The 15,073-nt window shown below is 38.1% G+C and overlaps 1 protein-coding gene across 4 annotated transcripts in view; it reads left to right on the forward strand.

Annotated features, from left to right (window-relative positions):
• MARCHF6 (membrane associated ring-CH-type finger 6) overlaps window positions 1-15,073 on the forward strand; it is an 82,188-nt gene that overhangs the window by 28,232 nt on the left and 38,883 nt on the right. For all 4 annotated transcript variants that reach the window (XM_072752703.1, XM_072752702.1, XM_026017670.2 and 1 more), the window contains exons 5-10: window positions 4,087-4,159; window positions 8,176-8,344; window positions 10,910-11,099; window positions 12,755-12,816; window positions 13,360-13,392; window positions 14,470-14,521. In XM_072752703.1, the coding sequence (XP_072608804.1) occupies window positions 4,087-4,159; window positions 8,176-8,344; window positions 10,910-11,099; window positions 12,755-12,816; window positions 13,360-13,392; window positions 14,470-14,521 (579 nt within the window). The remainder of the gene's footprint in view (window positions 1-4,086; window positions 4,160-8,175; window positions 8,345-10,909; window positions 11,100-12,754; window positions 12,817-13,359; window positions 13,393-14,469; window positions 14,522-15,073) is intronic.

Consider the following 15,073-nt stretch of genomic DNA (forward strand, 5'->3'; position numbering starts at 1 on the left):
GCATAGAGTCAGCTTGATATGCTTTTTCTCTCCCTCTCTCTCTGCCCCTTCCTTCACTCGTGCTCTCTCTCTCTCTGAATATAAAAATAAAATCTTAAAAAAAAAAATGTAGGAGACTAACCATAAAGGAAAATACTGAATACATTGTCCTTAATTGAAATTGAGAACTTTTATTCATACTTCAATATCTTTAAGAGAGAATGACCAGCCCCATAGAGTGAGAAAAGATTTGCGGTACACACATCAAAGGGCTTGTATCTAGAGTATATAGAGAACTCATAAAAAATCAGAAAAAAGCAGACAACCCAAATAAAAAGTAGACAAAAGATTTGAACAGGTGTTTCTGGGAAGATCTAAATAGCTAGTAACACACAAAAAGCTGCTCAGCATCATTAGTCATCAGGGAAATACACAAGAAGATATTGTGAATCATGCTCAGCAGAATGGCTAAAATTAAAAAGTAAGATAGTGCTAAATGTTTCTTAGGATGTGGAGCATTTGGAACATGCTTACATTGATAGTGGGAGTATATATGGTATAACCACTTTGGAAAACTGTTTGGCAATATCTGCCAATGCTAAATATTTATAAATGCCTTATGATCCAACAGTTCCAGTTCTAGGAATATAGCTGACAGAAACTACAGCCGTGTGTCCACTAAAAGATGTGTATTCAAGAATGATCACAGCAGCTAAGCTAATAGTTAAAAACTGGAACCAGGGATCCCTGGGTGGCACAGCGGTTTAGCGCCTGCCTTTGGCCCAGGGCGTGATCCTGGAGACCCGGGATTGAATCCCAGGTCGGGCTCCCGGTGCATGGAGCCTGCTTCTCCCTCTGCCTATGTCTCTGCCTCTCTCTCTCTCTCTCTCTCTCTCTGTGTGACTATCATAAATAAATAAAAATTAAAAAAAAAAAACAAAAAACAAAACTGGAACCAACCAAATACCCATCAACAACAGTAGAGTAGATACATTGTGTTTTTTCTATACAATGGAATAGTACTTATTAGTGAGACAAGAGCTCATTATTGTGACATTGAGTAACATAGGTGAATTTTACTTTGAGAAAAAGAAGTGAGGCACAGAAGAGTATGGATTGTATGATTGCATTTATGTGAAATTTTAAAGTAGACCAAATTGATCTGTCTATAGTAATAGAGATCAGAAGGGTGGTTACTTTTTGCTGGAGATACTGACTTGGTAGGGGATTGAGGAGCCTTCTAGGGAGCTAGAAATGCTGAATATTTTTATCTAGGTGGCAGTTTCCTGGACATGTACCTATTTAAAAATTCACCCGGACATATACTGAATGTTCATGTAAATTTTACCTTAATAAAACGTAAGAAAACTTCAAGGTAAGTACCAGAAGAATGGAAATTGGATTATGAGTTTTTATACTGAGGAGACAGAGTAGGACACAGCAAATATTTGGATAGTCCCAATAAAAGACAGGAAGGGAAATAAGAGAGGGAAGGGTAAGGTTGCAACTTCTGTGATCATAAGAGTTTACACAGTTTTGTGCAGAGGAAGGTGGTTAACTATTTGAAATAAGTGCAAAGCAGCCCAGGTTAATGTGAGAGGGATGTTATTAGCAAATGCTGACAGAACTCAGGAACAGCTTTAATTAGCTAGATATTATTCAAGATAAAAAGCCTTAAATGGAGGGCAACCCCGGTGGCGCAGCGATTTAGCGCCGCCTGCAGCCCAGGGCATGATCCTGGAGACCCGGGATCGAGTCCCACGTCAGGCTCTCTGTATGATGCCTGCTTCTCCCTCTGCCTGTGTTTCTGCCTCTCTCTCTCTCTGTCTGTATGAATAAATAAATAAAATCTTTAAAAAAAAAAGCCTTAAATGGAGAAAAGCATTATATTTCGTATTAGTAATAGGCATAGTTTACTAAGAAAATAAAACTTAAGAACTTTTATGTACCAGAGAAGAGGACTTTGAAATATCTAAAGCCTTCAGAGTCAAGTGGAAGACTAACGCACCTCTCCAAAATCGGTAGATCAAATAATCAGAAGTTCAGTGGGGACTTTGAGGATGTTAAGTAATGCAGTTAACAAGCTGGCTGTCCTGATGTGTTTGTACACACATACACTCACGCTCATAATTAAAATATTAAGTTCTATTACAAAAAACATAGTCTAACTTTTTTCTTTAAGTTATCGTTATATTCTGATACCTTTCCATGCGAGAACGTGTTGAGCTACCTTTTTTTTTTTGCTACCTTAGTTTTTAATAGATGCAGAGCACTCTGTGGGAAAGAGACCTGTAATTCATGATCTGTTTTCCTGTTTACAGCCATTTAGTTTGTTGTCAGTTTTACTTTGTTACAAGCATACTTGCTTTGAATATTTTATACATATATGTAAGTAATTTCTGTTATAGAAATTTTTTCCTACTTTTTCCATTTTTTAAAAATTTATTTATTTATTTATTTATTTATTTATTTATTTATTTATGAATGATAGTCACAGAGAGAGAGGCAGAGAGAGAGGCAGAGACAGGCAGAGGGAGAAGCAGGCTCCATGCACCGGGAGCCCGACGTGGGATTCGATCCCGGGTCTCCAGGATCGCACCCTGGGCCAAAGGCAGGCGCCAAACCGCTGCGCCACCCAGGGATCCCTACTTTTTCCATTTTGATTTGGCTTTTGAAAACAGCCATTGAGGGGCACCTGGGTGGCTCAGTTGTTGAGCGTCTGCGTTCAGCTCAGGTCCTGATCCTGGGGTCCTGGGATTGAGTCCCATGTCAGGCTCCCCATGGGGATCCTGCTTCTCCTCTTCCTGTGTTCTTGTGTTCTGCCCACCCCCCAACCCTGTCTCTCATGAATAAATAAATAAAATCTTTAAAAAGACAGCCATTAAAAAAAATAAAAATAAAAAAATAAAAATAAAAGACAGCCATTGAAGCCACTGAAAATTTCTGATACAAGGCTATTGGGGATGCTTAAATTAATATACAAGTTCTGGTTAGAAAGAACATTTCAGCTGTCTCCTCTTGGGCTCTGTTTCTCCTTCTTGCTTTTCTAAGAGGATAAGGAGATGGCTGTGCATTCACCCACACTTGATCTATTTTTCCCTCTGTGGCCAGATTTAAGATTTTTTTTTTTTTTGAGGACCCTTGAATCTCTGTTTTTAAAGAATTGGCTATTAGTTTGCTATTAGTTTGCTATTCATGTTATTGGAGCATTTACTCTTCTGAAAAGTCCTCTTAATTTCAAATTATATACTCCCAGAACTGAAATCTTTTATTTTCATGAGCAAACTCAGTGAATTTTAGAATTCTTGGTTAAAAAAACATTCTCCGTATTATAATTTAGTGATCTTTACCATATAATTCTTTTTTATTTTTTTTAAAGATTTAATTTATTTATTTATGAGAGAGAGAGAGGCAGAGACACAGGCAGAGGGAGAAGGAGACCCCATGTAGGGAGCCCAATATGGGACTCGATCCTGGGTCTCCGGGATCACGGCTTGGGCTGAAGGCAGTGCTAAACTGCTGAGCTACCCAGGCTGCCCCTATATTTCTTTTTTAAATATCTAAGCTCATTAAATAATTAAGTCAGTCTATAGAGAATCTAAGGTTTCTCTATTAGCTTGTAACTTGCTCTTTACTGTTTTTTATGCTTAACCATGTTGGGTTTTTTCTTTTTTTTTTAAGATATTATTTTAGAAAGAGAGCGAGGGGAGGGGCGTAAAAGGAGGATCTTCTAGCAGACTCCTCGCTGAATGTGGAGCCCAACAGGGGGCTTGATCTCACACCCTGAGATCATGACCTGAGCTGAAACCTTAGTTGGCTGTTTAACCAACTGAGCCACCTAGGTACCCCTCAATGGCTATTTTCAAAAGCCAAATCAAAATGGAAAAAGTAGGAAAAAATGTCTATAACAGAAATTACGTACATATATGTATAAAATATTCAAAGCAAGTATGCTTATTTATAATGTAAATTTTTAATGTAATAGTTTAAGATAGCCTTGCAAAGACTAAATATTTCAGTGGCTTTCACTTTACCTCTGTTTAATTGAGTGCTTGTCTGAGTTCATGATGTGTGTTGTAACTGTTTGCCATCCTGCACTTTTGGTAGGCCGTATCTACAAGTGCTTGTTTACTGGCTCCGTGAGCTCACTACTGACACTGCCACTGGACATGCTGTCCACGTGAGTACAGAACCTCGTGAAGCTTGAAGGCTGCACGGCATAGCCTAGTGCTTGTTTTTCCTGCACATTTTTACTTTTGTTGTAATTTGAAAGTCCTTTTGTTCCAAGAACAAAGAGAATTTATGTCTCTTAGTCTGACAATCATAGCTACAGTAAGAGTTGCTGACACATGTACATGTTTGTTTTAAAACATACCTGTTTTAAAGGACTGTTTTGTAAGGGTGGGGCGTTCTGTTAAATAGGCTGCTGTGCAGTGTGAGATATGCACTATCATGTCAATTTAAGCATGTATTTTTAACAACGTAGCCATTTGAATACAAATTTAGTTTTTAAATGTTTCTTGTGATTATTAGAATATGGACTCTAAAAACTTACTATCATTGTTTTATTGTGCCTTAATTTGACATTAAGCATTGTAATTGTGTTTTCTTGGAAAAGATGTGTTTTCATTACTGATATCAGAACTAGAATTGCTGTAAATGATGTATTATATCAAGATAATGAGAGTATTAAGCGTACCAATAATTGCACCTGTATTTGCTAAATCTTCTTTTGTACCCAACTGACCTTAGTTTTTGATCCCTGTGACAGTAAAGACAAAGAACAATATAAAACTCTCCTATAGAATAGAAGTATTAAAAGTATATTACTATCAAAATAAGCCACAAAGCAATAGAAGAGAGTAGGAGAGCATGCTGTTATTTCTGATAGAAAAGAAATTAAGGAGTTTTAAAAAAATCTCTTGCATCTGCATCATTATTTTTAATCATATTTCTAAATATTTAGAAACATTAGATGTGTCTGTGACTTGGTTTTTCTACTTGCTGGTTGCACCTTTTTGGGATAGAACAGACGGGTTATTTCATTTCTCTCTGTGTCTTTGGCAGTGTAGGGAATACTTGATGAAAGGTTTGCAGCTTGAACTCATTTACATTAGAATTATTTATTGTTTTCACTATTGAAGAACAGTTTTATAAAATAATGTTTAGAAGTAGACAGGGGCTTTGAAATAGGGTGCTCTTAGCTGTGGCCATAAAAAGGAGAAACCGTAATTTAACACACTAGTGTGAGAAGATAACCCTTTGTATAAAAATACAGGCCTTTTGTAAAGTGATGTAGTAGAAACAACAGGACAGCGTTCCCATTTCTGGACATCAAATATTTCTCTCAGCCATCTGGAACAGGGTTTCAGTATAGAAGTTTAAGAAGTTTGTCTTAAATGCTCATCTGCCATTCACTATGTCTTTGTGTATATGACATCATTCACCTCTGGCTTGCCTTTAGGGATTGTATACACTGCAAAGATGCATATTGGAAGTAGCGAGAGAAGTCCAATAAAAGCAAGGGGTGATTACTAAGAGTAATGGAAGTTTTATTTTAATATGTATAAGCTAATAAAAGAATCATTTCACATAGGTTAGCCTTGTTCCATTTAATTTGGGCTAAAATTCTGTAAACCATTGTAGTTAATGAGTGTGCATGGTAGCAGCCAGTCACTACTCAATTGTTTAGAAAAGGTGACTTGAGTTCCTATCTGTGCAGTTTAATGAAGCAAATATACATTATTTCTCTAATGGTTTCTGTCTTAAGTGGCTGAATATATTAATATTTATCAAAGCCTAAATTGGTAGGCTTTGGATGTATGAAAAATAGGTGTTTGTGGAAGCCATGTTAGTGAAAATACCAGACAAACAAGGTGTATTATTCCACTTACCTACTACCTTTACTTCTTGTTGGTAGAACTATTGAACATCTGGTTGTTGGGCAGGTGTGATCACTTAGATAATACAATGGGGTAGTTGGTTGTTAAGGAACCCTAGCATTGGAATACAGTTTCTGATTCTGCAGGTTCTTTGCTGACTTTGGGCAAATTTCTGAACCCGTTTCCTCTATAAAGTGAGGAAGATCATGCCTCAGGGATAGGCTATTCAAAGATTAAATTCACATATATATTTAAAAGTTATGTGTGAATTTTGAGTATTGGCTTAAAATATAGCAGAATTATCACTGAAGCTCAGAGCTGTTGCTTGCCTTATGTTGGCAAGTTCCCCTTTTCTTTATAACCTGATTGGTTAGTGGGCACCAGAATTGCTTTCTTGAGACCACTGATTGACCCAGGAGGAACACTACAGGCATGGCTGGGGATAGTCAAAAGGCATTGTAAATGTAGTTTGGTTTTGTAATCCCATGCTGCCTTTTACAATTTGAAGAATTGAGCCAGTTTTCCTGAAAGCATTTTTAACTAAACTCCTCTTTTTTTAAAATGAGCTGTATTTTATTTTCTCTGTAGTATTAATTTTATTTCTGAAAATTTACTTTAAATTTCTTAATATCATAGCAGCTGCTTACATATTTTGTAATTCGGTTCTTCAGATCATCCCCAGGTACAATATATCAGTTAATTATTGTTTCAAAACATGCTGTCCCTGAAACTTACTGGCTTAAAACTACAGTAATTTTATTTGCTCATAATTCTGGGAGTCAGCTGATCAGTTCATCTGTGGGGCTTTCTTCAGTTACTCATGTGTTTTACTCTGGGATTAGTTGGTCTAAGATAGCTCCAGCTGGTACCTTGGTTCTCCTCCATGTGGCCTCTCATCTTGCAGGAAGCCAGCAGGTCACAGAGCAGCATTCTAAAACGGTAAAAGTAGAAGCTCACAAGCTCTCTTCTAGGCTCTAAACTCAGGCAGCCTCACCTTGGTTCAGATAGTTCACAGAACCAGCCTAGATTCTAGGTATGAGGGAAAAGAACTCTATGAAGTGTCGCTGTTTAAAATTGACATCAAGGCAGCCCCGGTGGCTTAACGGTTTAGCGCCGCCTTCAGCCCAGGGTGTGATTCTGGAGACCCAGGATGGAGTCCCATGTCAGGCTCCCAGCATGGAGCCTGCTTCTCTCTCTTCTGTCTCTCTAATAAATAAATAAATAAATATTTTTAAAAATTTGACATCAAATAGTTGTTATTCCTATTGCTGATGATAAGTACAGAGTAGAGAAGTCTACTCTATTTTAGTCTAAGTTATCAAAGTTTTAATAATCCTGAGGCTTCCTCTTTTGATTAGGTTATATTCCAGGGCATTTCTGTGGGCCACATCAATTCATTAAGTTTGGAGCCAGTAGGCTGAGGTCTCTCAAATGGACTCTTCCTCAGATTTTCCATAGAGGAAAAAGTCATTACATTATGATAAAGGATTTTCCTAAGGCCACCAAGATTCACAGTTATCCTTGAATTATTCTTGTATCAGGCATAGACTAGGGAACGACAAACCCCTTGAGATGAAAAGAACAAAGAGGTCTTTGGTATTATCATACTACATATATCATAACATAATTTGTGTGAGTTTATTGAGAAACTAGTAACATACTTATGGTATATTTGCAGGTAGCATAAAAATTTATTCTGCTTTCTAAGTGGTAGGTAATTTAAAGTGTATTACAGACTTTGTCTTACACGTTGCATACTGAGTATATCTCAGGTTGCTTTCTTTACATTGACATTAGGCCTTTCGGGGGTGCTTCTTTCCTTTTCTGATTTGCTGATTATCTTCATTTGTATGGGTATCAGCTAACCAAGTTTGTTAAACTTGTGTGTAAAATAAGGATAAGGAAGTTCTTAGTATGGGTTGGATTGCAATCAGTAGATTGCATACATACTTGGTCTTTGTCAGGTGTTTGACTGCTTATGGCTTATGGTTTTTTCCTGCCTCTTTCTAAGCCATGTTCAAAGAGTGGCTAGGTAGCTAATTTCTACGTAATTCTGATGTTAGTTTTCACTTATTATAATACAAATACATATGATACAAATATATAAATAAATATATTTGGCTAGCTTATTATAAGGTAGATAGAATTTCACCATTCAGAAACAATTCTGAGAAACTGAAATTTTACCTAGAAAATTATTACTTATTTTTCTGGCTGTTGTTTCTGACATTTTAGTGTAAGATGAAATGTTACCTTTAGTTTCTCAAGTTTAAGCATTCTTTGGAGTAATTCTTTATAATTTTTTTTTTAATAGGGACAATTTATTGGCGGATTGTTTGCAGGGTTGTTTTGTGGTAACATGCACACTGTGTGCATTCATCAGCCTCGTGTGGTTGCGAGAGCAGATAGTCCATGGGGGAGCACCGATTTGGTTGGAGCATGCTGCTCCACCCTTCAATGCTGCTGGGCACCACCAAAATGAGGTAACTCCCTCCATCTCCAAATTGATTCTCTTTGCATAGGACGTGGGAATTATTGTCATTCTCTAAGATTTAAACCTTTGACTCCTCTGCCCCTTATTGCAAAGCAGGACACTGAAAAGGTTTGGGAGAAGATTAAGGGAGATGCAAAAAATCCGAAGAAGGCTACGTTGACTTTGCTTCTTAATTTTCTAGCGAGATTGGGAACAGTGTTAGGGGGTGTACTGAGTGCTCTTTTATTCCCTTTGCCTGGGTTTACTACTGTCATGGAAGTTAACATACAAACTTCCTGGCTATGATGCTGACATGCTGTGTGACATTGAGGAGGCTACTTACTGTCTTGGTTCATCAGTTTCTTCTTATGTGAAATGCCCTGTGCTTGTTGCTCCCAATGGCAATGTTACCAAAAGAAAAATTAGAACACTGTTAAACAATCTCACAAAGTTTCACTTTTTCTTTATAAGAGTTAACATGCTTATGTTAGATGCAGGAGCATTTGCTAGACGTGTTAAGAGAAAGAGAGTAAGATAAATGATTTTTAGTCTCTTGCTTGCTGAGCAACTATGGGGCTGAAATGTCAAAATATTAGCTATGTACAAAAACTATTTGTTTCATAACCTTTTAGTATGAAAAATTGATGCTAAGATACTCAAAATGATTAACTTAATTTTTCATTGAAGGACCTGCTGTGTGTCAGTGTATAGGTTGATTTCATCAACTTCTGCCGTACTTTTTTCTCTACACAGTTAAGAGTGTAACTTCTCCTTAGCAAATCACACATGCAAGAAATGAAACTAGAAAGAAAAGACACTTCTTACCTAGTGTTAATATTTTTGTTATTGTACCTCATATATAATTTTTAAATATTTTATTTATTTGACAGAAAGCATAGGCAAGGGAAGGGACAGGCAGAGGGAAAGGGAGAAGCAGGCTCCCCATCAAGCAGGGAGCCCCCTGTAGGGCTCCATCCCAGGATGTTGGGATCATGACCTGAGCTGAAGGCAGATGCTTAACCAACTGAGCCACCCAGGTGCCCCTGTACCTCATATTTTGAAACATTTAATGCAGTTGCTCTTTTAGAATCTTCGACTATAACTGTGTCTTTGCATTTGGTAGGTAGCAGAACTCAGTGAGAGCCAGAGGAGGTGCATGTGGGAACTGACAAAGTCCATATGGACAGGTTTACCTACTGAATAGGAATTAGAAACTTTCTCAAGTGTTTAACTGATAACTGAGAATTAAGTTACTTACCTGTATAGGTGTAAACATATAGGTATATAAGTAAATATATGTTTATCCCTGAGGCATTCAGTTAAGGTAGGAGATGCCTTATAAAGAAGAATTATGGCCCTTTTCTAGAGTTGGTTGTGGGGTTTGAATCTCATCAGCAGTTTCCCCCACCCCCATGTACCCCGCCAAGGGGGCACCTGCGCTAGAGTCTCAGTTCTCTTTTCCTAGAGTTAAAGAATGGAGACTAAATGGTACCAAAGACATAAAGAAATAGAGAAGTCCAGAATGATCAAATAAAGTCACCACCAAATGAAATGATGGCTGAGGAGCCAGAGGTCATCCTAAGAATGGCGCCCAGGTCCAGGTTCCACAAGAGCCTCCTGGCCTCTACCAGATAGCCTTGCCGAAGACTGTTGAAGACCTTGGGATTATTCCATGCAGGAATCCAACCAGCCCTGCAGCCTCCAGGCACAGGTTGATGCTGGGCCCAAGGATGTCCTCAGACCTTTATAGGAACTTGCTGGACAGTAGCTGAGACCCACTGTTCACATAGTCAGGAGCAGATTGTGGAGATGCTGGTGCAGAAGTAATTCCAGGTTGTCTTGCCTGAGGAGCTCAGACCTCAGGTGCAGAGACATCAGCCGGGGGTTGGACTCACTGGCTGAGTGCTGCTCCGGTCTTGCTCTTCTTGCATGTGAAAAATAACCAGAGTTTTCTTTTTTGCAAGATCCAACAGCAGTCATGGGGAATCTGAGCCTTGGTTTATCTTGGAGTTTTGTCTGACTAGTTGTAATAATAAATCAAAACTCCTGTCTGGACCTCTTTTTGGCTGAGGCAGCTCTGTTTCCTGAAACTGAACTCCAGAAGGAGTTTCTCTGCTCTGTTGTTAAGACAGACAGCCTGCTGCTTGTTCTTACTCTGTTGAATGCCTCCTTTTTTGCACTTTATGACATGTTTTAATACATTGTTTTTATGTATCCAAAGAGGTAATGGCTTTAACTTTCTAAATTCTTGATTCTTGCTCTGCTGGCTTGAATAGAAACTTGTGTAACCCCACCAGTAACTGGTTTCAGATGTGCCTGAAGTGTCAAAGTTAGACCCATTTTCTATAATACTTTGTGAAATACCTGAATTATACTAAATGAATATACATGCTGTGAAGTGAGTTTATGTTCTTACATGCTGAGTTGATCCGTAGAAAAGATGACTTGAGGGTTATTTTTTGGAATTTTAATAGTTTGTGTGCTAGTTTTGTTTTTTAACAGGGGGAGTGTGATTTGGAAATAGAATGAAACTGAGACAAGTTAGCTGAATTTCAGGGCTCTGCTGTCATTTTAGGCTCCTGCAGGAGGAAATGGTGCTGAAAATGTTGCCCCCGACCAGCCTGCTAACCCACCAGCTGAGAACGCGGTGGTGGGTGAAAACCCTGATGCTCAGGATGAGCAGGCGGAAGAGGAGGAGGAGGACAACGAGGAGGAGGACGACGCAGGCGGGGAGGATGCCGCTGATGCCAACAACGGGGCCCAGGGTAATGGCTGCTGGCCCATCCTTACCTTTCCTTCCCAACCATGAGTCCTCATGACCATGAGTCCATTTCCAGCTTTCCTTGAGGAGAAGAACTGGGAGTTTTAGAAATTTTATGGGTTCGGAGTTTTATTTCTAAACTGTTTTTACTTTATTTTGGCAGATTAGCATTAATGGATATACATATGTATTAATTTTTTTTCTGTGAAGCAGGGCACATTTTGTGTTGTAAAATCCTAGTCGGGACTTTTATAGGATGGTTAGGAAGAAGTTATTTGTCATAGACCATAGTTTTTTTTAAAGAAATTTGATACAGATTTATTTTATTCCGTCCCATTTCTCTTGAGTCAAGATAACTTTTAATATCCAAGAAGAATTCTTGAAGGGTATACTGCAGGTCAGAGGATATCAAGGAACCATTTTCTCATTTTATAGTGGTATAACTCCAGAATGCTAAAGGAAATCCCAGACCATGCCTGCCTGTCAGCTGGCAATAGCTCACCACCTCCACTTCTCTCCTCTCACCCCAGAGTTTTCCTGTCAAGCACTGCACGGCTTCCAGGTCCACTGGACATTGCTGGTGTCTGAGTGTCTCCTGGGTGCCAGGCACTCAGGTCCTTGCCTTCATGGAGTTCTGGTCTAGTGAAGGAGCAGGAGTACACAAGTGAATAAATATGTTGTTACACAGTGTGGTAAATGTGCAGGTTGCTCTGAGGATGCTGTTGGGAGAGCCTATTTTAAATAAGATTCTCCAGGTATCACAGAGTCAGTGATATTTGAGGTGAGACACAAAGGATGAGAAGAAACAAGTTGTGTAATGGGAGCAAGGGACCTTTGTAGGGAGCAGCGAATCTATGTTCAGAGGCTACAAGAAGGCAGCCTGCTGCCACCCTGGTGCGGCCATCATTCCTTCACTTCATCTCACACAATAGCTCCTAAGTAGCTTCTTCCACTTGTGCTCCGCATAGTGTTCATAGTACTCTACTGCCTTTATTTTTTTTATTTTTTTATTTTTTAAAGATACAAATCTTGAATATTTTATTATTTTTTTTATTTTTTTATTTATTTATGATAGTCACAGAGAGAGAGAGAGAGAGGCAGAGACACAGGCAGAGGGAGAAGCAGGCTCCATGCACCGGGAGCCCAACGTGGGACTCGATCCCGGGTCTCCAGGATCGCGCCCTGGGCCAAAGGCAGGCGCCAAACCGCTGCGCCACCCAGGGATCCCCTCTACTGCCTTTAAAATCTGGCAGTGGTTTTTCTGTTATACTAAAGAACAAACAAAATCCAGGTTTTACCTTCCCCCTTGTATGATTTGATCCCTGTCTGCCTTTCATACCATATCTTATACACCCCCCACACCCTGAGAATTCTTGTCCCCTGGCTTCCTCAGTTTTCTCAAATTTTCCAGATTCATTCCTGATTCAGTGCAGTTAAGTTCCTCTTCCACATAATCCTATTTATTTTCTTCCAGCACTTAACCACAACCTAGAATCATCTTATATGTGTCTGTTATATTTATGTATATGTATTATTACCTAACAAGCAGATGTGGTGTAGCTTCTCATCAACAGCTTACAAAACACTAAATTAAGAGAATATGTTTTATTATTTATGGTTCAGGTTTCATCAGTAATCTTTCAACTATTATATTTCCAGATGACATGAACTGGAATGCTTTAGAGTGGGACCGAGCTGCAGAAGAGCTTACATGGGAAAGAGTAAGATTCTTTCTATCATGCATTCTAGTGCCTTAACTTTAAACTATGTTAAAGTTGGGCATATATAGATGCATATGCTAAGTTTGTAGCTACATTAGATGGAAGCTGCAGTAGAACTTTAATTTCTAGAGAAATATGATGTTTATGGTGAAAATATTAAAAATATTGTAATCTATTGCTATTTTTCTATTTCCTGGCCTTTAATACAAAAAAAATTATGGACTTCCATAAAATGAAGTAACAATTTAAATTGTATTATTCTGACACTGCAGTTGATATATCATGAAATCTTGACTGGCTCCATATCTAATGTAAGAATTAAACTCAAGATGGAATTATGTTGACTTTATAATCATATGATTTGGAATAAAAAGAGGCCCAAATATAAAACTAATATTTTTTACTCTCTAAAAATGATAAGCTGTATTGGAAAGTAGTGGGGAAGGATTATGTTTAAATATAATTGAAAATGAGCCTTTTTTCTAAATAGAATTAAAAAATCCTGTTGCATCTTGAATGTATGCATATTGTTACTTATTTCAGATGCTGGGACTTGATGGATCACTGGTTTTTCTAGTAAGTGAAGCTAATATTTTTTAATATAGTTGTGACTTAATTATCAATGATTCAGCAACTTTAAATTTACAGTAGTATGTGCTGGCTTTTTATACTAAAGGTCAACATGCTTTTAGACTTTTGATTACTTGATGTATTGAAGAAAGTCTGTTTTTTGCAGTGAAAATATTGGCAAAGGACAAAGGTAAAAAGGCCATTATTAAATACTTGATTTTTAGAAAAGAAAATGAAATACAGAATTTAATGGTAGTTAAGAAGAGCTTGGTCTTCTTTTAAACCTCGCACTATATTAATCAATTCCTGAACTGGTAAAAATAGAGCAACTTTGCAGCAAACTTTCCAGTTTCATGTTAGGTTTCCTCTGTTTGCCGAACCCTGCCTGTCCTTACCTTATTAGTAAAGAGTACAACTCAAAGAGAAGGAATAATTCTTTAAAGAACCTGGTCTTTAGGAGAAGTAATGCTCTTTTCTGGGTTCTGTAATACAAAATCACTTGGGATTTTTAAGTGGCTTTGGGTTTCAAGATGACTAGCTATGGGTACTGACTGAAACAGTAATGTCACATAGCAGTCCTCTTGGAGGAGGTGATAAGATATTATTGAGAAGTGGATGAACGGCCAGAAAACCAGAGTGCCATAGGCAGAAAAGGGACTGAGGAAGAAAAGCAACCTTACAGAAGCCATAAGAACAAAATGGACACTGGAAAGAAGCACTGTGTGACATACATTGATGTGAAAGTTCAGAATTAATGGGATTTTCAAATTTTCCTCCATTTGGAATTTTTCAGTATCATTTGATTTAAATGAAATCAGGCTATTATTTATGAGAATCTGTGTAGTTTGTAATGGCTTACTAATTTCTGAAGAGGAAATGTTTATAGATTGATTTTTTTTTCCTGCATGTGACATTATGAACTTGAGTTTTATTAGGCTTAGTTTTATGAGCTATCTAATGAAAAATGAAAAGTTACACGTAATGAAATCTCAACATTATGGGGTGAAAATTTCAGTCTCCTAAGTGGAGTAGTCCAGTTAGAACTGAATATGTTTTATTAATGCTCTTTTCCTTTTCCTTTAGGAACATGTCTTCTGGGTGGTGTCTTTAAACACATTGTTCATTCTTGTTTTTGGTAAGTGGCGTTTATGCTGTTATTTAAGATACTGTGATAGGAGTTTAGTTTTCTGGGAGCCTTGTTAGAGGGTTTTATTTTTGTTTGTAAGCACTGGAATACATGAAACAGTTTTAGATAGTCATCCTGTACAGGAAGACGCCAGGTATACAAATACTTTTCTTTCCTAAGCAACGTGAACTACAGTTACCTACCGTCTCTGCTTCTTTTGGGCATTTCCATCTCTTTTCATAGAAGTTGATTTTAGACTGACTTGAGATATGCAGCAGCTTGTCTCTGGAACTGATTTTGTGCTGATTACCTGTGTGTTCTTCCCTTTGACAGAAGATCTTGTTTCTTCTCTCAGAATCCTGCCCAAGGCCTTACCAGAGACCCTGGCTTGGGAGCTGTCACTAGAGATGAATATAGTCTTGAGAGAGTAGACCTCTCCCAAGTGGTGTGAAAGCCCTATAGAACCAGATTCCAGTAAACGCATAGTTACTTCTAAACACTTTTCCAACCGCAGCTGTGAGAATTTTGTGACCAAGCAAGAGTCCCTTTTGTTGGGAGTAA

Source organism: Vulpes vulpes, chromosome 3 (assembly GCF_048418805.1).
Source record: "Vulpes vulpes isolate BD-2025 chromosome 3, VulVul3, whole genome shotgun sequence".
Classification (NCBI taxonomy): domain Eukaryota; kingdom Metazoa; phylum Chordata; class Mammalia; order Carnivora; family Canidae; genus Vulpes; species Vulpes vulpes.